This window comes from Ambystoma mexicanum, chromosome 4q (assembly GCF_040938575.1).
Source record: "Ambystoma mexicanum isolate Mex_15411 chromosome 4q, UKY_AmexF1_1, whole genome shotgun sequence".
Classification (NCBI taxonomy): domain Eukaryota; kingdom Metazoa; phylum Chordata; class Amphibia; order Caudata; family Ambystomatidae; genus Ambystoma; species Ambystoma mexicanum.
In genome coordinates this window covers 965,806,115-965,830,406 of record NC_090928.1, presented here as the reverse complement: position 1 = coordinate 965,830,406, position 24,292 = coordinate 965,806,115, and the positions used below count along the sequence as shown (strand labels likewise).

The following is a 24,292-nucleotide window of genomic DNA, read 5'->3' as shown; positions in this document are numbered from 1 at the left end:
GTGAGAAGAGAAGATATGAAGGGCTGCAAGAGTGATTGAGTGGGTGAGTGGGTGTGTGTGTGTGGTATGTGGGCGGAGGGCTCTCTGACACTCAGCTAGCCTACCCCTCAACCACATACTATACAGTGTGAGTGAATGTTAGGGGGGTTCTTGAGGCAATGTGAAACTTGTGTCGCTATGGCATGTAGTAGAGGGGGCAACATGAGTGACATGAGGCAATTCAAGGCGCAATGGAACAGAGCATGAGACATTTCTTGGGCAATGCGCAACTTAAAGCAATTTAGGGGCCAATGAGATGTGACACCGAGCAGTACTGAGGACAAACTGAATGGCACACTGCAAACCACGAGGCACTCAGACATGGCCTTGGCGGGGCAGCTGCAGAGGTCTTCTTGAACCTCATTTGTTTGGTGAATACCACACGTTCTTTGATTGAAAATGGCAAATAATGAGTATTCTTCTGCGATCGACGAACCACTTGTAATCTCCTCTGGCCCTGTCAAGATTTGCGTGATTGTTGCCTGCTCTCTTCATTTGTAGCCCTGGACTTCTATCCTTGGGGAGGACGGAAAGGTCTCAATGAGGATCCAAAGGTATACAGCAGAAGGGAGCTTCTCTGGTGGAGGAGTGCAATGAGTTGTGTGCAAACTCTACAGTCCTCAGAAGAGCTGCCTGTGAGGCGTCTCTGCGAGCATTGCTATGGGCCTCACTGGTTAACCCTACAAAGGTGCCGAATTTGCACCATACTAGCTGGCATAGGCTATCGGTAAAGATTACTGAAGGCAAATTATGCAATCATTTCCTGTTTTGTAATACTTGTTGAGTGAGTCAGGGAGCTGTGAGGAGTCTGCACCATGAACGTGTCCCACCAAGATTAATGAGTCTGTCACCACCACAATGGTGGTGTGCCCAAAGTCTACCACAAAATCAGGCATGGCTGCGTTCCAAGAGGCATAGTCCATGTTAGTAAAAGGCCGTAGGGTTTTATTGCATCACAGCGCGCTAGACCCCGGTGCCTAACCCTGCCCACCAAATAACCTTTGTGCCAATGGAAATACCTTCCCCTGTGTACAATGAGACTAGAGTTGTAATACCAGCTCAGAGCTGAATTTCACATTTCTGGGGTTGGAAGGTAAACCCGTCCCTAAATTCAGGAGGGTCACCCTGGATCTTGTGCCCAGGGTATTCGGAAGCTCTCTTGTGCATTTTCTGTTTCCTGCATGTCCTTTCCACCCAAGGTAATTTGCACATGACAATACAGTTGGCCTAATTCGCGGTGACAACTATTTTGTCAGGAGGAATGATATGAACCCGCAGACCAGTCAGCTTTGAGTCTTTGCCTGCCTTCCCCTGTCTTGTAGCGCATTGTCCTTGCTGTTATTCGGTGTGGGTCAGTCCATAACCACAAAGGCAGAGTTCCCCAAGATGTCGTGCTGTCAGGCTGCATCCAGATTGCTTGAAATGGAGGTTTCAGTGGCCTTTGTGAACCCACAGTGTGCCAGACCACTACCAGGTAATGTCTTCTGTTTCAAAATGCTTCCTTAATAACCACTATCTCCTTGCCTGCCAGTGGGTACTTAATGTCTCTCAAAGTGAATTTCCATGAGAGGGATGCTACTAAATATGTCTTCCTAGAAAAATGCGTGGTCCGGGTTCATGTGCGTGTTCTACTCTGTCTTGCACCCAGCCTGAAATTGCCCAGCTGTGCTCCACCCCAGGCAATATTTTCTGGTGCAATACCACTACTGCCCAACGCGTACCAGCTGGCCTTCGTCACAGAGGTGTGTGGGGCAACTCCCAATGATCAGGCCAAGAAAATGTAACATTCTAGGGAAAGAGACTAGGTGCACCCACATTTGACAACAAGAGTTTATTTTTGTATACAAAGAGGAAAAGGCGACGTGTTAGTATGAATCCACTGCCACAGAGCTCTCTGACGTTTTTCATGCAAGATTCAAGTTATAAACACACAAATTGTCACTCATGACGCAATCAATGTACAGTGTTAATCCTTCACCCTAACTGGCTTCCGTCTATTTACATGCTAATGACTACATATAGACCATTTCTAATTGGTCCGTTGTCTTCTCGCTCATCTTCACCGCATGTGGGCAGTGTTCTCATCCATCATGGGATACTGCAAAGCAATTAGTTAACATCATTTGGCACCACCCTACCTTTTATCCTAACCACATGACATACATCTGGCAATCAGTATGAATTCTATGGGACTCTTCGAGGTCAGCCTGTTCCTTGCGGACAAAGCAGCCATTTTCTCTTCCCAGAAATGCCAGCGCCCCATCATGCCCTGCCCACTGTATGGGTATCATTCTTGACTCTCCCTGGCACAAAACGTAGATCATGCTGTTCTCTGTTTTCGCTTTTATCAGTTCCCCCTCCCCAAGAGTAAACTTACTGTCCCACTAATCAATCCAGTTCATGAAAGATTTAGAGTGACCATCGATCTGGGGGGGCCCTAGTGCCCTAAATCTTAGTTCATGTTTTGGCTTCTCAAGACCTCTGCCTTTGCTCCCAGGAATACGATCTTGGTGCCAGGGCGCAGCCCTTCACGTCTTTGGCGGGACACATCCTACCCTATAAGTTCAAAGACCTATCTAATGTGGGGGCATATGTTTGTTCTTTTGCCAGGCCTAGGAATTGGGAAATACTAATAAGACGAGAAGCGAGACCTCATTGCAAGGATTCAGGCCTACTCGTAAATGCGATGTTAGTTTGGTTTGTGTCTGTCGTGTATATGAGCATATTATATCCTACATGAGTAATCTGCAACATTGCTGATTAACTTTCCCTTTATGTGTTTCTACTCCAGCCACTTATCCTTACCCATAACACGCGCCCTTCCCCCTACACTGTCCCGTGCTCATTTCCATATTCTAATATATTTTCTGCAATGTAAATCTTCTAGGTAGGGAGGGGTGGTCTGGACGTGGAGCCGAACAGGTGATCTAGGGGGCAACCTTTTATGGTCCTTGGGACCAAAGCTTTATCAGCTTGAGGCCTCATTCTCAGAGGGATCATGACACTAGCACACCAATGTAGAAGCGAATTATATAATATATCTGCTGGCATAATATTTAAAACTGGTGACTGTTCTTCTCGCACATGATTCATGATTGCCATTTTCCCCGTGTGGTAGGGGAGAACCATATCTCAGCTATACAGAAAAACTATATATGTGCCTACTGCGCATCCAGTGCTGCAATTTGGTGTGCTGTTTTCCTAAGGCTAAGAACGTGATTTGCTGCTGCAAACTGCGCCTATGCACGAAACTTAAATCTGAAGTATTGGAACATTTCATGCGTTCCCCTAGAGAACTTCCTGTTTTTTTCCAATTTCCCCCACATTTGGCTTCTAAAATAAACTTTTTACAGCTTGTTATAAAGATTTCTCATGGCAGAGTTGTGGCTCACTTGATACGCTCACTTTCTTACTCTCATCAATTTGTGTACAATAATTACACACGTAGCAAGGGGGGCTGGGCAAGTGAGCCTAGTGGGACACTGCGCTTGCAGTCAGGTATAAGAAAATGGGAGACAGCAGGTGGCTGGGAGTTGTGGGTACGTTGCCCAAATACACCACAGTAAAATTGAGCTGATTTGAATTGTTTCCAGTCTCACTGCGCCAGCACAAAAAATAATAGACACTGCTTAAGTTGCAGATTTATTTGGTTGGAAGGGGTACAGCCAGACACATGTTTCGAGCAATCCTTGCTCTTCCTCTGAGGCTAGTACATGAAAATTAAAAATATATTTCAAAGTAAACAACCATAATGTTAAGGAAATAAGAAAATAAGAAATTAAAATATAATTTTTTTTACCAAATTATAAGCGTTTAATCAAATTAGATGATAAATTAAACGTAACATTGGTAATGTAAAATAGGTAGTGTATACAGTTGTATCCACAGGAGCAGCGGAGGAGCCTGAGAAACTCGGAAAGAAAAACTGCAGCGTTTTCAAACACAACCGCGTTGTGTTTCTGCCTGCTGTGGCTATCACTTTGGGTCCCAGGGGAGCACCGGAGACCCAAAGTGAAAGCCAAGGCAGGCAGAAACACAACGCTGTTGTGTTTCTGCCTAAATCTGCTTTCCCATTTGGGGCTCTCGGGCTCCCCACGGGCTCCCCACTCTGTCTTGCACCCAGCCTGGCATTGCCCAGCTGTGCTCCACCCCAGGCAATATTTTCTGGTGCAATACCACTACTGCCCAACGCGTTCCAGCTGGCCTTCGTCACAGAGGTGTGTGGGGCAACTCCCAATGATCAGGCCAAGAAAATGTAACATTCTAGGGAAAGAGACTAGGTGCACCCACATTTGACAACAAGAGTTTATTTTTGTATACAAAAAGGAAAAGGCGACGTGTTAGTATGAATCCACTGCCACAGAGCTCTCTGACGTCTTTCATGCAAGATTCAAGTTATAAACACACAAATTGTCACTCATGACGCAATCAATGTACAGTGTTAATCCTTCACCCTAACTGGCTTCCGTCAATTTACATGCTAATGATTACATATAGCCCATTTCTAATTGGCCCCGTTGTCTTCTCGCTCATCTTCGCCACATGTGGGCAGTGTTCTCATCCATCATGGGATACTGCAAAGCAATTAGCTAACATCATTTGGCACCACCCTACCTTTTATCCTAACCACATGACAAACACCTGGCAATCAGTATGAATTCTATGGGACTCTTCGAGGTCAGCCTGTTCCTTGCGGACAAAGCAGCCATTTTCTCTTCCCAGAAATGCCAGCACCCCATCATGCCCTGCCCACTGTATGGGTATCATTCTTGACTCTCCCTGGCACAAAACGTAGATCATGCTGTCCTTTGTTTTCGCTTTTATCAGTTCCCCCTCCCCAAGAGTAAACTTAACTGTCCCACTAATCAATCCAGTTCATGAAAGATTTAGAGTGACCATCGATCTGGGGGGGGGGGCACTAGTGCCCTAAATCATAGTTCATGTTTTGGCTTCTCAAGACCTCTGCCTTTGCTCCCAGGAATACGATCTTGGTGTCAGGCCGCAGCCCTTCACGTCTTCGGCGGCACACATTCCTACCTTATAAGTTCAAAGACCTATCTAATGTGGGGGCATATGTTTGTTCTTTTGCCAGGCCTAGGAATTGGGAAATACTAATAAGACGAGAAGCAAGATCTTATTGCAAGGATTCAGGCCTACTCGTAAATGCGATGTTAGTTTGGTTTGTGTCTGTCGTGTATATGAGCATATTATATCCTACATGAGTAATCTGCAACATTGCCCATTAACTTTCCCTTTATGTGTTTCTACTCCAGCCACTTATCCTTACCCATAACACGCGCCCTTCCCCCTACACTGTCCCGTGCTCATTTCCATATTCTAATATATTTTCTGCAATGTAAATGTTCTAGGTAGGGAGGGGTGGTCTGGATGTGGATCCGAACAGGTGATCTAGGGGGCAACCTTTTATGGTCCTTGGGACCAAAGCTTTATCAGCTTGAGGCCTCATTCTCAGAGGGATCATGACACTAGCACATACATGTAGAAGCGAATCCAGTGCTGCAATTTGGTGTGCTGTTTTCCTATGGCTAAGAACGGGATTTGCTGCTGCAAACTGCGCCTATGCACGAAACTTAAATCTGAAGTATTGGAATATTTCATGCGTTCCCCTAGAGAACTTCCTGTTTTTTTCCAATTTCCCCCACATTTGGCTTGTAAAATAAACTTTTTACAGCTTGTTATAAAGATTTCTCATGGCAGAGTTGTGGCTCACTTGATACGCTCACTTTCTTACTCTCATCAATTTGTGTACAATAATTACACACGTAGCAAGGGGGGCTGGGCAAGTGAGCCTAGTGGGACACTGCGCTTGCAGTCAGGTATAAGAAAATGGGAGACAGCAGGTGGCTGGGAGTTGTGGGTACGTTGCCCAAATACACCACAGTAAAATTGAGCTGATTTGAATTGTTTCCAGTCTCACTGCGCCAGCACAAAAAATAATAGACACTGCTTAAGTTGCAGATTTATTTGGTTGGAAGGGGGTACAGCCAGACACATGTTTCGAGCAATCCTTGCTCTTCCTCTGAGGCTAGTACATGAAAATAAAAAATATATTTCAAAGTAAACAACCATAATGTTAAGGAAATAAGAAATTAAAATATAATTTTTTACCAAATTATAAGCGTTTTATCAAATTAGATGATAAATTAAACGTAACATTGGTAATGTAAAATAGGTAGTGTATACAGTTGTATCCACAGGAGCAGCGGAGGAGCCTGAGAAACTCGGAAAGAAAAACCGCAGCGTTTTCAAACACAACCGCGTTGTGTTTCTGCCTGCTGTGGCTATCACTTTGGGTCCCAGGGGAGCACCGGAAACCCAAAGTGAAAACCAAGGCAGGCAGAAACACAAAGCGGTTGTGTTTCTGCCTAAATCTGTTTTCCCATTTGGGGCTCTCGGGCTCCCGGGAAGCCCAAGAGCCCCAAATGGGAAAGCAGATTTAGGCAGAAACACAGCAGCATTTAGCATTTCCCATTTGGGGCTCTCGGGCCCCCCGTGGAGAGCCCGAGAGCCCCAAATGGGAAATCAGATTTAGGCAGAAACACTGCAGCATTTAGCATTTCCCATTTGGGGCTGTCGGGCCCCCCGTGGGGAGCCCGAGAGCCCCAAATGGGACATCAGCTGTAGGCAGAAACACTGCGGCATGTAAACACATCCGCGTTGTGTTTCTGCCTGCCTTGGTTTTCACTTTGGGTCTCCGGTGCTCCCCTGGCGGAGCACCGGAGACCCAAAGTGATAGCCACAGCAGGCAGAAACACAACGCGGTTGTGTTTGAAAACGCTGCAGTTTTTCTTTCCGAGTTTCTCAGACTCCTCCGAGCCAGAGGAGCCTGAGAAACTTGGAAAGAAAAACCGCAGCGTTTTCAAACACAATAACGTTGTATTTATGTTTGCGGTCGCTTCAAAAGCGATCGCAAACATAAATACGTTTTTAAAGCTGCAGTTTTATTTCTAAGTTTTCTGGGCTCCTCCAGCCCGGAAAACTTAGAAAAAAAAACGCAGCTAGTGCTTATTTTAAAAAAATAAATAAATAGCACTTACCGAGATTCAGCTGCTCTGGTCTCCAGTCCCCGTCCTCCGCGTACAGCACCAATGAAGGAAAAGCCACCCAGCGGTAGCTTTTGTTTACTACAGCTGGCTGGCTTTTCCTTCACTAGTGCCGCAAAAGCCAGCACAGCCAGGCATCCATTTCACAAAATGGATGCGCCCATGTGCTTGCTTTTGCGAATTTTCAGCTTGAATAGCTCAAAATTTTACATAGGAAGTTTAAAAAAAAAAGTGCTATTTTTTTTTATGTTGCCTATCTATTTTTTAAATAACATTTTTAGCTGGTCTACGCCTTTAACATTATGGTTTTTTACTTTGAAATGTATTTTTAATTTTCATGTGCTAGCCTCAGAGGAAGAGCAAGGATTGCTCGAAACCCGTGTCAGGCTGTACCCCTTCCAACCAAATAAATCTGCAACTTGAGCAGTGTCTATTATTTTCTGTGCTGGCGCAGTGAGACTGGAAACACTTCAAATCAGACCAATATTTACACACGTTCTTCAATGTACCAATAGTCAATAATACAGGCAATACCTAGGGCAAAGGATAGTTCTATGTACAGTGCAAGACAAGGATGAATGCCTTATGTCACCACACCTATGCAATGAAAAGAGAAGAAATCATTATGCAGTAAGTGGTTGAGTTCCCGATTACAATGCTGCAGTGTGAATGCTGACAGCAGTTACCAATTACCAGCGCCATTCCCTTTGTTCTTGTTTTTATTTCAGGGGCTACCCTCCTTTAACCCTCTCTCCCCCATTTAATCCGCAACCCCTTACTTCCCTGTACAGGGGGTTGAAGGGCGACATTCACACCGCTGCAGAGTGAGTGAGCTCAACAATGAGTTTGTCTTTGTGGACGTGAAGATTAAATCACCCCCTTCGAGAAGCTGATGTACTTCTCAGAAAGGTATTTAGACAATGATGAAATGAAGGGCCATCCAGAGTGAATCTCTGAATAGTGCAGAACACAGAATGACATTTTGCAAAGTAGTTGTAATCCTGTTTAAGGCTAAGAGGATTGCACCGGTCCTGTTTTCAATTCTAAGGATTAGTAGCAGTTTCCAAATGTACATTTGTCATACACTGCTTTGCTAACCGTGTACAAGTTCTTCTTTCACTCCACGGAAAATGTAATGGTGCGGAATCGCACACATACACACATGGCTATATAACTTAGTATTTCAGCCTTCAAATGCTATCCGGGAGATCCGCTAACATGCTAATAAATACAACCATGAATAGCCACCAAAACCCAAGATGATATCATTGGATCCTAATAATACATACATTATTGGTTATTGTTTTGCGTATGCATACCTTGTGGTGCATGACCAGACAGTCTCTTTAACCCCAGGTGCAGGCAAGTGCAGCTATTCACTGTGACAGGGTCACGTACCTGACTCAAGTAGGGATGGGGACCCCTCTCAGCCTGGGGTGGAAGGCCTATCCGGGTTTTCACCAGAGCCAGTCCTGCACTGTAGGCGGGGTCTGGGAGTAGGGAGGGCTCCAGTCCCTGTTCATTCCACCTGCGCTTGCTTGATTGAAATGGGTACCACTTTGTCTAGCCCCCTTCATACTGCACAATGCTCGTCCGTCCCTTTCTTGTCTCGTAGGACTGCAACAACCAGCATGCCCAGCGGTGGAAGAGCAAGCGAACAGCTGAACTAGGGAGAGATTGCAAAGAGCTGCAGGAACACAGAGCAGCCTGCACGGCGACCCAACAGACACAAACCACTATGTGAGCAGACCAGAAAGAGGAAACCCGCTCCAGCCTGAGCGGATATGGAGCGCTCCACTCAGCTTTGAACAGCACACTCACCCACAAAGACAAAACGCTTACCTACGACGGTTCTGCAGAGAGGTGCCCCTGTCAAACAGCCATTCTGTACACACCGGAAAGATCTCACATGAACTGGGAATTTGAAATTGTTTCTCACAATGGCGGTCCGCCGTTGTCTAGAACCAGCGCAGCTGTGTATAAAAAGGTGCAGGGATTAAGACTCCTTTTGTGCTTTTGCTAATGTGTAACACTCCTCCCGGGGAAAGGAAAGCCAGGAATAGGCCCAGGGAACCAGGTGAGGGAGAGAGCCAATGGAGAGGGAAGGGGGAAAGATAAAAAGAGAGACAGGAAACGACGAGAAGGTTGGGTTATAGGAGGGCCAACATACCAAGCAGAGGAAGAACGGTCTAGACTTGCATCAAGGAGGTTTGCTGAAGAGTGTGCAATGTGAGGTATTGGTGGGTGGGAGAAAGTGGTACCTTGGTCTCAGTGTGTATGCCGTGCATGTGCATGACTGAGACTAATGGAGGGAAGGTAGGGAGTGATTGAGAAGGTAACTGGAGAAGCAAAAGCAGAGTAATTCTGAAAGAAGGTGTGGCTGGCAAGTAGAGGAGTGGAGAGGGGAGAGTAATTATGCAGGAGAGAGGAAAGTAGTGGGGGAGAAAGGGGAGAGTAGTAGTAGGATGGAGAGGGGAGAGGAGTAGTAGTAGAGGGGAGAGTAGGAGTGGAGAGGGGAGAGAGGTTTTGGTGTGGAGAAGGGAAAAGAGACTAGTAGAGGGTAAGATTATAGGTTGGAGGTAAGTAGTATAGAGGAACATTGAAGGGATGGAATTGGAAGAGAGAGGAGCGATGGTGGATGGAGTAGTAGGGAGGAGAGTAGGAGGAGGAAAGGGAGACAGAGAGATATAGTTAGAGGAATACAAGGGCACAGAAGGAAAATACCGATTGGAGGCCTGAGTATCTGGAAGTTACCACGTTAAGCTTCATTTGCACCCGGAAAAAGGCACTTAGCCAATCAGGTGACTGGAACAACGGGGAAGAATACACATTCTCCGTCCGCTGTTTAGAACCACCTAGTGTCTTTCCCGGGTGGCGACATCTTTATTGAAGTTATTAAAGTGGGGAGGCAACAGATAACCTCTCCCTGTTGCCTCCCCTCTCCCTGTTGCCTCCCCGTACCTTCCAACTCCCCAAAACAAACCATATCCTTTCCCCACCCAGCTTTGTGCTCTGGTCACGGTGCTCCTCCAGCTCCCGGCGCTCCTCCCACTCCCGGGCACCGCCATAGAAATGGAAAAGGGACTTAATTCCTATTCCCTATGTCAACGGGCATCTCGGTTAGGGAGGGAATGCCCCACACTAGACAAGAGAGAGTGGGACGGCCCTCAGGCAGCCCCTCTACTATTCTGAAAACACTTTAACTGTCTTCAAGAGATGGTGTGTTCTTGAGGGCTTTTGTGACATCACCAAAAGGAAAGTTAATGAATGAGAATTATAAAAAACAAAAATAGGATTTGAAGACTTGATTAATTTTACACATTTATTCCAAAGTGCTGGTGTCAGATAAAAGTCATGATACATTTTTCTGCCTCTAACCACTGTCTGACATCTATATTTATTTCCACATATGCCAGGGCACTCATAACATTCCACGTGGTGCTTCATGTGGGGCTTAATTTGTCAAAAAGAAAATTGCCATGACCCAACATTTTTCTTTGAATACTGTCACCAGTCACTGCACCCGCAAGCAAGCAAGAAGCCGTGTGTGGGTGTGATGTATGAGGGGAGGGGCGGGGACGGAGTAGGCATTATGGATTCACTTTTGGTTTGGTGTTTTTGGCTAGTTCATGTGAAACAGGTACAAAACACATTAAAAGATGTGACGACAGTGAAACGTTTTAAAACACTGCTTGCGCGTCTGAATGTAATGAAACCAGACACGCTTGAAAGTATACAATCTTAAGAGGCTCTCGTCCCAACCACTAAAAGCCTTTTTGTATGTAGCAGGTAGCCAGACAGTGGCAGTACTGCTGGCCTATTTTCCCATAAAGGAAAACCCCTTAAGCAGCTCAGCATTTAGGTCAACATTGACTTTGTAGAAGGTGAAATCAATTCTTCATCCATTACACAATGTACAAAGAAACAAGGAAGGTGCTTCTTGCAAGCCTTGGCAGAGACAATTGCAGACTTTCCAAAATGAAGCAATAGAAAGATGGTACTCCTGTGAGAAAGCAGAAGGAAACGCTACAGTACAGCAGCAAAGGACAGAGGCAAATGCACAGAGATATTCCAACGGATCGGGCTCTGAGAGCACTGTATAGGTTTGATCCGGCCCAATAAAATAGGGCCAGTTGCCACCATTGATCTGTATATTGATGATTTCTGTCTCATCAACATATGAACGAATACAATGCAATTCCATAAAAAGAGTTATCATATTGTATTGACTTCAGTGTGGAATTGATTACTACATCTCTGAAGGTTTTTGTATTTTTATATATTGTATTTATGGGGAGGTCAGGTAGGGAGGATGGGGAGAGAGCAAATGAAGTAAGTGAAGCTGAGCTTTGAAGAGATCCACAGTGGGGCTGGCTTTGATTATGATGGGCAGAAAGTTCCAGTGGAGCAGGACGAGAAGGGAGAAAAAGCGGAAGCGAGAGGGGGCACAGGGTGGGGGATGGTGGTCATAGGACGGCGAGGTTGAGTGCAGGGTAGTTGAGTAACCATAGATACTATCAGGCAGATGCTGAGGAGCAAGACCACTGATAGCTCTGTAGACGAAGAGAAGGAACGGGAGCGGTTGTGGATGGAGATGCTACATGCTGGATATCAGGGATAAGGTGGCAGGGTTTGAGTGTGTGCTTTATCTGCACTCCACAATGAAGGGCTTCCCATTGGAAACCCAGATCCCGGTGACCTTTAGCATCAGTTCACTCCTCAACTAATTTCCACTCTGATGCATGGTAGGATGAAGTATGGTTGTATAAATGTATGTATTGGGTTGTATTCCGTTGTATAAGGTGCCAACCCACACGCAAGACCGAATCGATTGACAACAAGAGTGTTTTGATAGTTTGGACAATGAGTGAATATTTTATATTTTCCTATGAGCACTGAAGGCACAGCTTGCCCCGAACAGGTTAGCACTGCAGCCATGATTAATGATTTGATGCATCTGAGCCACAAAAAGCTGCGATAGGTTGGCACAGATTGTATAAGACCAGAAGGCTGCATGGCTGTGATACAACCCCCTGCTGTTCAAGGCATAGCTACAGCCAGTGATGCAAATATGTTTGTGACACATCATATATAAAATGGCTCAGTTGCACCAGAAAACTGGAAGGAAGGTCATGTGGGACACCGATTACAATAGACAATAGAAAACGATGGGTACAATTATAGGATAGAATATTCAGGATGCAGTTGGAAGGATATGGAGAGAGAGGATACAGCGGGTTAAAGGCCGGGGAGACAGATTAGCAAGGGAAAGGCAGGCCCAGTTGTCAGTGTGCCTCCCGGCCAATCACACTCTGGCTCCCTTTGATGTGGTCCATAGAAAGGTGCCCAGATCCCCACCGGTGATCAGAAAGAGACACTGTGCAACCCAGCCACTCAAATTATTGAAAGGTGTCTGCACTCTCTTTGCTCCTATAGAGATGTAAATTTCACCAGGGCTTGCTAATTAGTTTACATTTACGTAATGAATATCGAGATATGATATGAGACACATTTATATTGTGTGAAATCGAATGACTGACCTGCCTATGGGCACAGGCTTTCAGTAGCAATGAGGAGCAGAGGAGCAATGGCCAGAGAAGAGGAGTCAGCAGAAACAAATAGTGTTTAATGTTTTGAGAAAAGGTGCTGAAGAAGCAGGGACCACATGGCACACCTTGGAGCATTCCACAGGCGCGGTCCAAACACTGAAAACCTATGATCTCCCCTGGTCATACATCAGGAGAACTGAGATGAGGTGAAAGATTCTTATTCGATTGGAGGACGGAGTAAAAGGTGTGATTGAAAACATTGAAGGAGAGGAGGAAACAGTGATGCAATTGATGTTGCGCAAGATTGTCCAAACTTAAGATATAGAAATCAGTAATGTTTAGACATAATGTGGTGGAAGGGGGACTAATGATGATCTTGCATCCAGTGTGAAGTTTTGATAGAAGACCCTTAAAATAATAGATTTTTGCAGTGAAGTAGGTTTTTGTAGGCTCTTAGGTATGTAATGTAGGCAATTTCTGGCAGTGTTGTAGCATGAGTTACACCATGTGTGTACAAAGGGGAGCTGTTAAAGATTGAATTATTTGATCAATGGCATAATCAGTTCTATCATGGAACAGACAGATCCTGTTGACCAGAGAATAGAGCAACACATGATTAAGAACAAAAGGAAAAGGCAACTCAAGCAAGAGAACACCTTGTGAACGCGAGGTCATAGAAGACTAGTACAGGTCTTAAACAAAGACCAGACAATTGCCCAGCAATGCCAGAGATTATACATGAAGCACATGTAGGAGATACAGAAGCACAGAAATTGGTGCCTGAAGATGGTCCACAAGACCGAAATGCATTGGACACCATGAAAATGCCTATGTTCGAAAGAATTAGAGCTTCATTTTTTATGAAAAACGGATTGAAGACTACGAAAATCATTGTTTAGCAGGAATGTTTAAAACCAAATACTGACAAATGTAGAAAGTATAACTGAATTAGTAGAAACCACATGTAAAACATTCACTTAATGTCCTTCCAGGCGTCTGGGTAACCTTAACTCTTCCTCAGCACTTTACCGACCCCACAGTGCAAGTGGCGTCATTCTGGCAACAGGACTAGGAAACACTTACTTAAGTAGCATAACCTTTGAATTATTATTGAAAACAGATAGATTCAGCTTTGCCCACTCAACCAGACTTATTATTGGGAGACAGTTGGATTTTATTTGATTGTGCATTTTATTCTGGGTTGATTTGAGAAGGTTTCAGGGTCCATCTAGACACGCCGAAAGGCAGATGAAGTGGAGAGTTGAGGGTGTATTCCAATATCTGGTAGAAGTGTAAATGGCTCAGTAAGCTGGGCTATGAGAAGAGTATGAGACAGTGGAGCCCTCAGCCTCCTGCGGATCAAGGAGTGGTGTGATCTGAACTGGCATTGACAGTGTCATTAGTGGTGTGAAGCAGGTTGAGGGAGTGGCCTCTGGTGTACGCCAGATCAAGTACAAATTGTTTCCGGGCTATGGCCTACATATTATGCAATTGTAAAGATTTGTCTTTCCATAAACCGCTGGGGGAATAGCCCAATTACACACTAACCACAACAAAAAACAGTACAAGCTATTTGGAACCAGTCCGCCTTCAGGGAGTCTAATTAAACCAGGTTGCCTTCAAGTTAGATCCTTCACTCGGCAAGTTGCACTGGCTCATATGTTTCCAGATGCTTCTGCAAGGTTTCTAAGAATCAGACAGTTGTTATCTAGTCACTCTCATACCCTCTGTGGCCTTACGTCAGGTTCCCATTTACCAAAAAGAGGAGGTCAAAAACTGGACTTGACGATGGGAGCTACAGACCTATTCCATGTCTTCAAAATTCTGTCTTTGGACCCAACCCTTCAAAGAAAATGTTAATTCTCAATCCAGCCCCCTTCCCCCCCCGATTACCATTTTGCCAAAAAGAGCTGATAACTGTAATCTGCAACACACTCGGGTCCAATTATGAGGACACGTAAAATGAGAAAACTGGTTCCTTGAAGGAAAGACATTTTTCTAAATTGCCACAATCAATGTAAATACAGAAGCTGGGTTGGATGATAATCTAAAGCTGATAACCAGTTTGGTCTAGAGCACACCTATTTCGGAAAAATGTTAATGGTTTAGGGTAATCAGATGGGTGCGGGGGAGAAAACTAACCCTAACACTGGGGGGTAGGGGGGGTTACAATAATAACAGGGTGTGCAGGGGACGGGATTGTTCCACAAGATTGTGGACATCTGCTGTTCTCACATTGTTGGATGATAATCTGCCATTTCCAGGGACTGAGTGAATCCCGTGCTTTACAGGTTGCCAACACCATTGCCGTGACCTGTATGTGCACGGCAGTGGCTGCATGTATATTGCCCTGACTTTGCACGCTCTTAGTGCTGACATGTTACAGGGTTTGATGAGCAGGAACTAAACCCAGGTCCTGATTGTCGGGCATCACCCAGCAAGCAGGGCTGCCTCTGGGGAACCAGAAGTGAGTACACAACACACTACAAATCTAAATTGTGCATGGCATGCAAAATCACTTTTTTATTAATGATCCATTGTGCTTTAAATGTCTTCTAAACACGTCCTAATGCTTCTTTGTACACATTCCTAAATACACAAAGTTAATGGGCCTCATTATGAGTCTGGCGGTAGCCGTGCCGGTAAAAACTATACGGCTTGTGCCAGAGTAATTTTTTCCAGCGCCCGGCATTGGGGACTCACTGGAGCATTATAGCCCCGGCGGTCCCGGTAATTCCCTATTGCCGGGTGCCGAAAAAAATGACTCCCCATTCCCATTCGAGTCCCATTGGTCCCATGAATGGTGCCGGTGCATCCATCATGTTCTGCGATCGGGTGCCATTCCGCACGCCAGGTCAGACGTGGCGGGCTGAAAGGCACCCGCTTGCAGAACTCGTAGTTTGCCGGTCTGGTAACAACGGTGCCGGTAGCTTTCCGGCACTGTGGTTACCGGACCGGCAACCTTGTAATGAGGCCCAATGTCACGTAGGTTTGTTAGTATGGCACCAGTTCGCCTGTGGAGCCAAAGACAGCTCCTGTTAGCGGTTGGTGTGAAGGCTAGAAGCAGGAGCTAAATAGCTCTCAGCTCCCAGCAATTTCTAACCCTGATCATAATATAGTGCTAATGGCCGGCACCACAGAAAGTGTTGTTAGTGGAGAAGAGAGGCAGGCTTCATTTTTGTAGTGTTCAGTTTCTGTTTCAAACACAATGTTCTCTTTAGCTCCCTCCAACTGTAACTCAGAAGATGGCAAAGTGAGGCTTATGAAGCGGATATCAGTTCCAAGGTTTCCAAGTTTCACAAGATACGACTGCTATTACAGCTAGTAAACCAGCAAGCACAACAGGTTATGAAGGGTTGTCTTTCGATGTCTAACTTTACTGAAAGGATCCGCGTGTTCATGGACACTTTTGGTAAAGTCTTTGATGTGTGGATTCGGTGCCGGAGGTGCTCCACACATGCTAACTCCACAGCACTCCTTCAGCATGAACCTTGAAGATCTTTACGGTGCTGCTGCCACAATACTGCCTTACCACTCCGCCAACCACCCTTGCAATGGCAGAGGAATATTGTGGCAGGGGGAACGTTGGTTTAATGCAGCACGTTTGCTGGGCCTCAGAATCGATCGCGCGCAGTCTATTTGCACCCTCTAGTTTGGGAAAGCTATTTCCACTTTCCTTGGCCTCTGCACTCACAGGAATGTGTGGAATCCACGAGGCCAAAGGATTTCTATCCATTCACCCCTCCAGAGCATGAGATGTAGAGGAACCAATAGCGCTGAAGCACCACCCCCAGCATCGTCCACTCATCATTCACCGGATCACCATTTCACCTTATGGCGACAGTTTCACTGGTCTGGATAAGGAACCTACGAGCTCAGATTCTTTTCATGCTTGTGTTTTACCGCTGCAATTAAATAATAAAGGAAACATTATTAAAAGACTGTTTTTTGTTTTTTAATGTATTCTTACATGTTTAGGTTTAACATACAGTTGTTTTTGTATCTTGTGAAATACGTACATTTGGTGAATTTGTGTTTTTTAAAAAAAACTTTTATTTATTGGCATGAGACAAGAACAGGCAAACAACACAGTGCATGAAACAGATAAAGTTGCAGGTACACAAATGGCATTACATACAGGGGGCGTTGACGGGACAGGGAAAACCATAGGCTTCACAGTTCAGGTTCTTTCGGGAATGGTGTGGCTCACACAGATGCAGTGAAATTCGGCGATACACAGTTTGCCTATGCCATGAGTGATCGTCTGGGTTGGAGGGGGGCACACCAGACTGAACAAACCATCACAAGGCACCAGACCACCTAGACTAGACTATGGGGGACTGGCTAAAGTGTGCCACGGGGAGGCTGAGGAATTTTTGAGACCGACAATGGGCCTAATTACAACCTTGCTGGTCCGGAAACAATGGTGCTGGTAAGGTTACTGGCACCGTTGTATCCGGACCAGCAAAGTACAAGTCTGGCAAGTGGGGCCCCTCCCGTCCGGCAGTTCTGACTTGCCTAGCGGACTAGCACCCACCCACAGACTTTCACGGAAGCACCAGCACCGTTATTACCAGTGCCGGTGTTTCCGTGGTCCACATTTCCATAGAGTACTATGGGAATGGAGAACAACATTTTACCGGCGCCTGACTTTCCGTAACCACCGGGGTTGTAATACCCCGGTGTTACCGGCAAGCCAGGTGCTGGTAACTGTTTACTGGTCTGGTGGCACATGCCGGTTTTACCGACATGGTTACCGCTGGACTCGTAATGAGGCCCATTGTTTCTAAAGTGCAGATGATGGAGTTAACACAAACATTCTAGATGAAGTCTGTTCCAAAGGTTCAGAACCTGGATTCAAAGTGCAGAACTCTGACCAGCACTACCGCTTGAATGAAGCATATATAATGGATGGTACCTTTTTTCCTTTCGGAAGCTAGTATGTTGTTCATGAGACAACCCAACTTAACGTCAACCCAGGTTTCTCTGCGTGCCGATGCAGGGGCCTCCTAAGGTCAGATAAGTGATCATTTGTGCATGCACACTAAATCACTCTGCCCACCACTTTTTGGGCTATTTGAAGAATCTATTTGATCAAAAAACTGCACTTAGAGGATTGCATTTGTCTATCCTGGACTTCGGAAGGGACCCCACTTCCATGGCTCTAAGAGTCAGAAACGTAGAGTATAGAAGCTTCAGCCAGCTAAGCTAAAAGCTTTACCATCGCCTGCCTTTGCATGGGTCGTAGTTCCAAGTCCGAACAGGAGCTAGGTTCTTAGTTTTAGTTTTCAACAGAAAGGTGTGAAAATGAACGCTCTGGGGAACAGAGAGCGGAGCAGCTTGTCACTGAAGAAGATGAGTAGCTGTGTTGAGCTGCAGTTAGTTTATCCAGACCTCAGTGAGCCGTCCATGGCACTGTGAAACGGTTCTTGGGCTCCTCAAATTGGTCTAGACTGCCCTTTGCAGAAAGACCGACCCGCCTACGAATAACAGGCCAAGACAAAAGAGCAACTTGAGTGGAGCAGATGCAGATGTTAAGCAGGATGGGTGGGCATGGGGAACTCCTTCGGATCCCCACGCACACTCTATATTTGTGAAGGCATAAAGCCCCCCAAACTGGTGGCAAAAGCTTAGTTATCCCAAAAAACCTGCAACCTGTGCATGATGTCTGACCATACTCCTCCTCCTGTTTAAGTTGAGAAAGCAAGATGGAACAATCAGCTGTTTCAAAGACTACAGTACAGCCAAGTATAATCAGCAGTCAGCAGAATGTTGTCCCACACTTTGATCAGGGGGGTCTGGGTGGCATGGGGAAGCCTGGAACTAGACTTGATCAGATGGCACAACTGCAGAGCTTCCAGTTACTTAACTTCACTTTCCAGTATCTTTTGCAAAAGCTGGTGAAAGGCTGATGTGTACAATTTAGAAAGAGAGTGGAGTTTACATTTTCTTTTTAATAAGGGTTTAATGGTGATTTTTAGTGTTCGCTATTGGTGGGGGGGGATCACGTCGAAACTATTGCATTTGTGTACACAGTGGAGGAAGCCGGGCTGCACGGAGGGGCACACAGCTTGTGGGCATTGGTTGGTTATTTACCCAACCATTAGCTGCCCATGGTACTGCTAATCCCTTGTATTGTTACTTTAAGATTGTGGCTGATATTTAAATGATGAACGCCATGCCTAGTGGACATAGACCTACACAGTGTGTTGAATCCGAAGATGCAGATGCAATAGAATATGTCGAATGAACAATCGATATCAATAAAACGCAGGAGCTGGGGTATGTAATAAAACCTTCTTTAATCATCAAGTCCGAACTGCCTCGTTAGACGGTAATACCGCCTATCTCAATACGTGGTGGGCTGCAACCCACAACCAGAGTAAAAAGGGGACAGGTGATTTTGCCTGTCCTTAAATGCTAAAACAAATGGGCATAGAAATAGGACATTACAGAGTTTTTGTGCATCTTTACTGTTGAGATCGGGAATTAAATCGGTACATTTTCTGCTAAACTCTGATGATTGATTGAATATATGTGTTGTATCACTGGGAGTGTCTGCTTGAGCCCTTTGATCACCCCTTTTTTGTTTGTTGCATGTGCGGCTGGGTTCTAGGCAGTTCTCTGTTTAAACATTGATTGTACACTACTAATCCCGAAGACCATTCCCTCTCTTTAGCTGCCCCTACCTGTTCAAACCACATCACCCTGTATCTCTTTGAGCTAGCTGTATGAAGCAGTAACATCGAACAGTGTGCTCTGAAGAGCCTGTCAATATTTTATTTCTAAGCAGTCTTCCAAGATTTAATGGCTTTATTGCATCTGCAAATGCTTTACTGGTGTAATTATAATGTCTTTACCAAATGTGCCATCAGCCACTTGATTTATAAGCAGTGCATGGGTCCTCGACATGTTAAAACAGATATTGGCAAAGCCAATAGATTTGGTTCATGTATAGGTATTAGGCGGGTATCTGGTAGGCACTGCTATCATATGCCCAAGTACTCGAACCCTTTCCCAGCTGTGCCTGGCAAATGCCTATCCAGTGCTTACCCAAATGCCAAAGCTCTTGGCTTTACCAATGCTTGTTTCAGAGGGTTGGGCCCTACATCCACAAAGAGGGAATGGTTGCAGATGATGGTCAGGAAAGGAGCTAGATCATCAGTACAGGCTTCCGTCGCTCAAACCAGACTTATTTCAGTCGCCAATTCAGTATCCTTCATATATCGCTAAATGTTGTCAAGGTGAATTAAAATCTGATTTGTTAAATGAGAAAGAGGGGAATGGGAAGCAGATGGAGACAGGACTGGGCAACACATTTTGGCGAGCACAGTGCTTATCAGTCGTAACAATTTCCTTTAATATTTTTGGATTTCCCCAAAGATTCCGTTTTCCAGTGAAGGGGGCATTCATTTGTAACCCTGGGCGTAGCAGGCTTGTCGCTGAATAAAAAGACTTACAAGACCAGTACTTGGCCTCCACAATCGTTGTGTCCCAGTCTTTTTCTCTCTGCAAGCCAAATGATTTTATGATAAGTTTTTAAATGATCTCTGCATTCATTCCACGAAGCAATTTAGTAATGTTTTTCCAATTCCTTTCAGCTTGATGGCATACATAGTAAAGCAACATAAGATATAATGTATGTAAAGGGTAATGATGTACTTTTTAATTACTCTAAGTGAGAAGGTGACTCTTTTGATCTAAAATCTCATAGTTGGTGACCGGTTGCACTCAAGATGGCAGCCTAGGAGAAATGTACAGTGTCAGCAATGGCTGTTGAGCATATACCAGTCTGGGATTGTGGGCATAACATCCAGGAGACTGCTCAGGTCATCACAACAAAGGCTCTGGTGCCCCTGGAGGTAATAACAGCACACGGAAATCAGATGCAGAAGTGCATCTAAAATGGCAGGCGCACTGAGCGCGGTGTAACTTAAGGATAACTGATCCCAGAACTGGACCTCCAAGCCCATAGTCTTCAGCGAGGGGCAAACCCGATGTACTCTCAGGATGGGTGCAACTGTCCGGACCCTTCTCAGTACTTCCCTAGTGTTTTGGGTTTGATGGTGGTTCCTCTGCATGGACAACTGTGTAATAGGAGATGACCTTAGTCTGAGAGGGGAGATGCACCCTGGGCGCTTAAGAGGTGGGATTTGGATCAACAAGGTATCCAGTGCCCGAGACATGAAATGGCATCTAGGCATGGAAGGCCATCAGCAGTTTCAGCTCTAGAGCACTATGCAGTCCTCTTCACTGTTGTGCTTGCGTTGCCGTATTTCCTCCGCTCGCTCTCTCTGCTGAATGACTTCTTGTGGTAAACGTCCGAGCACTGCTCTCTCTTGCAAGGGTCCCGGTCTCTGTCTTCTCCACGCATATGATTTGGGCCGGTGGCAGGTGGCTCTCACTTGGCCAGATCTCACAAATGTTGTCTCTAGGGAAAAGAGAAACATATCTGGTGAGCATTTGTGTATGGCGTAAAACAAAGGGTTACTGCAAACATGCAGACAGGCAGCAAGAAAAGGGTTAAGTATTGTGCCCCCTCTCCCAATCTGCCATTTTCCTCCTCAGGGGTAGGGCTGTCTCTGGGTTTCCTTCTGGCAGAGCCCCCACTCCGGCGGAGAAGGATCCTTACCTCTCTTGACAAGGTCAGATTTCTGACCTTGTCACAATAGTTACAGTCAAACCTAGAAACTATAATGTAAACTGTTGCTGGACCTTTCCGTTTTCTTTAGTCTTCTAATGGAAGAATAAATGCTGCAGAGTGACATGCCTGGTGCAGGCCATCGCCATACTGCCTCTAGTCCCAGGGAATGCAGGACATGTGTTGAGTGTCACATCTCATTGGAAGACCAGAGTTCCTAGTAAACCAAGCTGGAGTAGTCTGAAGGGGAAGAGTCCCAAAGGATTATCTCATTTGGTAGTGGTTTAAGGATTTGGTTGATAACCTGCCTTCAACATAAGTTCATTCATTCTTCGGGCATCTCATTTGATTACTTATTGAGATGTCACTTTACTAAAAAAAAAAGTCATATGATGGTTTAACTAGTTCTCACCATCTCTGGAGAGGCATGTTGGTCTGAGAAACGCCCCAATGTAAGTGGGAAAAGAGCAATATGCCTCAACAAGTGCAAAGGGGGTAAGAGGCCACACAGGGATGGGTCCTCAAGACCTGGCCATACCTACCTTGGAACTATGGCCTTGATAGTCAGTCCTGTATGGGGAATGATATGGAGGGACCTGATGCTGGATCTGTAATGTTTCCAGAATCTGGTGATCATAAGGGACCTTTAGGCTCAGAGTGGATCCTTTGGTCGCCAGTTCATGCCTGTTGCTCTAGCGCATTGGAAGTGTATTTTGCTTAGTCCATATGTGTGCCTCCTCTGGTCTCCAGTTCATGCCTGTTGCTCTAGCGCATTAGAAGTGTATTTTGCTCAGCCCATATGTGTGCCTCCTCTGGTTGCCAGTTAATGCCTGTTGCTCTAGCGCATTAGAAGTGTATTTTGCTTAGCCCATATGTGTGCCTCCTCTGGTCGCCAGTTCATGTCTTTCACCGCTATCCGGCTAGCCAGCCCACCTAATTGGTGACCACACTATCACACTGTCTAGGCCAACTGCTCCAGGACTACCTCTGCATCTCTCCACCATTGGCATTGCATCTAAAATGCATTTTGCCTCCGGTACTGCCCTACTCTTCCTATCCTCATATGCCAGCACAGCACAACACGCTTCACAAACAAAGCAGTTATTTTTATGTCTCGCCACACACGTACTGCTCACTCATCAGGCCCTAACCCAGTCACCGTTCTTACCGAACATCGACCAGCACTTCCTCTTGCCCCCGCCCACAACCGGCGGCTCACCTACACAGCTTACATTGCCTCCAGCTCTCCACATGACAAGTCCTAACACCTACTTGAACGCGCCGGCCCTCTGGCTCTCACACTTCACCACCAAACCTACACCTAATCAGCCATGCCCCACACCTACCAGAAACTCCAGGCTTGGCTCGCGCCTACGCCTTATTCCTTACTCCCAATGTACAACACTCAACAACACAGTCACGCCAGACAGCCTGCCCAAGATAGACATCCGAAAACCTGCTCTGAGCTCCCTATCCTCCCTATCTCAGGAACCCACATCTTCCAACAGTCCACCTCTGCCCCACCGCACCACGCTGACCTCATCCAATTTCCCCAGTCAACCTTGTGCTATATCAGTCAGAAAGCATAGACTAGCCTCCAGATGCATCACTGGTCCTACCACCTGAACAACCCCCCCACCAACAAAAGCCTTAACTCTAGCGACAACAAATCCACAACCTCTGCAGCACCTAAAATTGACCTGGCTCCTCATGACCACAAGGCCAGCAGGACCTCTAAACTCAAAGGTGCGCTCATCAACGCCCACTCTATTCCTGCGCACGCCCTCGATATTGCAGATCTCATCTCCACAGAAAACCTTGACTTTCTCGCGATCACGGAAAAGTGGCTGCATGCGGCCTCAGGCCCCGCCCTGACTCTGGCCATCCCCGATGGTTACACCATCCTTAGGTGCGACAGGGACACCAACCAAACCAAGGGAGGAGGGTTAGCATTCATATTTAAGAGCTCTCTCAATCTTAGAGAGGTCAACAGCCTGCGGCTGCCCTCTGCTGAACTACTTTCGATCAAACTGCCCATCTCACCGAATCACACCGTCACAGTGCACCTTATCTATAGGCCCCCCGGCCCCACATCCTCCTTTGTAGAGGACATCTCATCTATTATAGACGCGAGTACCAAGCCTAACTCCCAAATCATTCTACTTGGCGACCTTAACCTAGGCTATCTAGACACGAATGATGCCAAAGCCACGGACCTTGCAAGTGTACTTGCCGACTTCGGCCTTACACAACACCTCAAAGAACCTATCCACATCAAGGGTCGCATCCTTGATTGGGTCGCAGACATGAACTGTGCGCTTAACGTAACATCTGTCTCCCCATGCGCCTGGTCCGATCACCACATACTACTACTCTCCATCAACTCCAGCCCACCCATAGATAAACCAAACTTGGCCCCCCACTCTCATCCGCAATAAGGACATTACAGTGGAGAAGCTACTCCCTCTCATCCTCCCTCTACTGAGCCTGTCGCCCGCTACTTGCCTGGACCCTACTGTCCTAGTAGACACTTACAACCGTGCTATGTTAAATGCTCTCAATACCGTTGCCCCCCCTTAAACTGTGCAAACAAAAACCTCGCTCCCACCTTAATTCTTGGTTCACCCCACACCTACGCGACCTGCGTAAAGAAAAAAGAAAAGCCAAGGCTCACTGGAAAAGCTCTCCCTCCCTAGTCAATAAAAATAACCTCACCTCAGCCTCCCTTACCTACAAAGAAGCCATCCTAGCCGCAAAAAAGGAAGTTTACAACAAAAGGATCTCACAAGCACAGTCTAACACCAAGGAACTATTCAAGATCCTCAAGGAACTTGAGTCTCCTGTCGCCCCACTGGATACATGTACCCCTGATACGGAGTGGTTTACTAACATTCAAAAGGCACTGTTAGACAAAAGTGCCCTACTCCAAGCCAAAATCAATACCAATACCAAAAAAAGCTACCTTTCTGATTCCACAGGCAACCCCCCTACCTACATAC

The 24,292-nt window shown here is 46.0% G+C and overlaps 2 protein-coding genes across 2 annotated transcripts in view; one reads left to right on the top strand and one right to left on the bottom strand.

Moving 5' to 3' along the window:
• The window catches only part of RD3 (RD3 regulator of GUCY2D), a 246,759-nt gene that overhangs the window by 21,079 nt on the left and 201,388 nt on the right, over positions 1–24,292 (top strand). The window lies entirely within an intron of this gene.
• Positions 16,624–24,292, bottom strand: part of LOC138468103 (ADP-ribosylation factor-like protein 6-interacting protein 4) — a 758,894-nt gene continuing 751,225 nt past the window's right edge. The window contains exon 8 of the mRNA XM_069608521.1: positions 16,624–21,083. Within this exon, the coding sequence (XP_069464622.1) occupies positions 21,069–21,083 (15 nt within the window). The 3' untranslated portion in view covers positions 16,624–21,068. The remainder of the gene's footprint in view (positions 21,084–24,292) is intronic.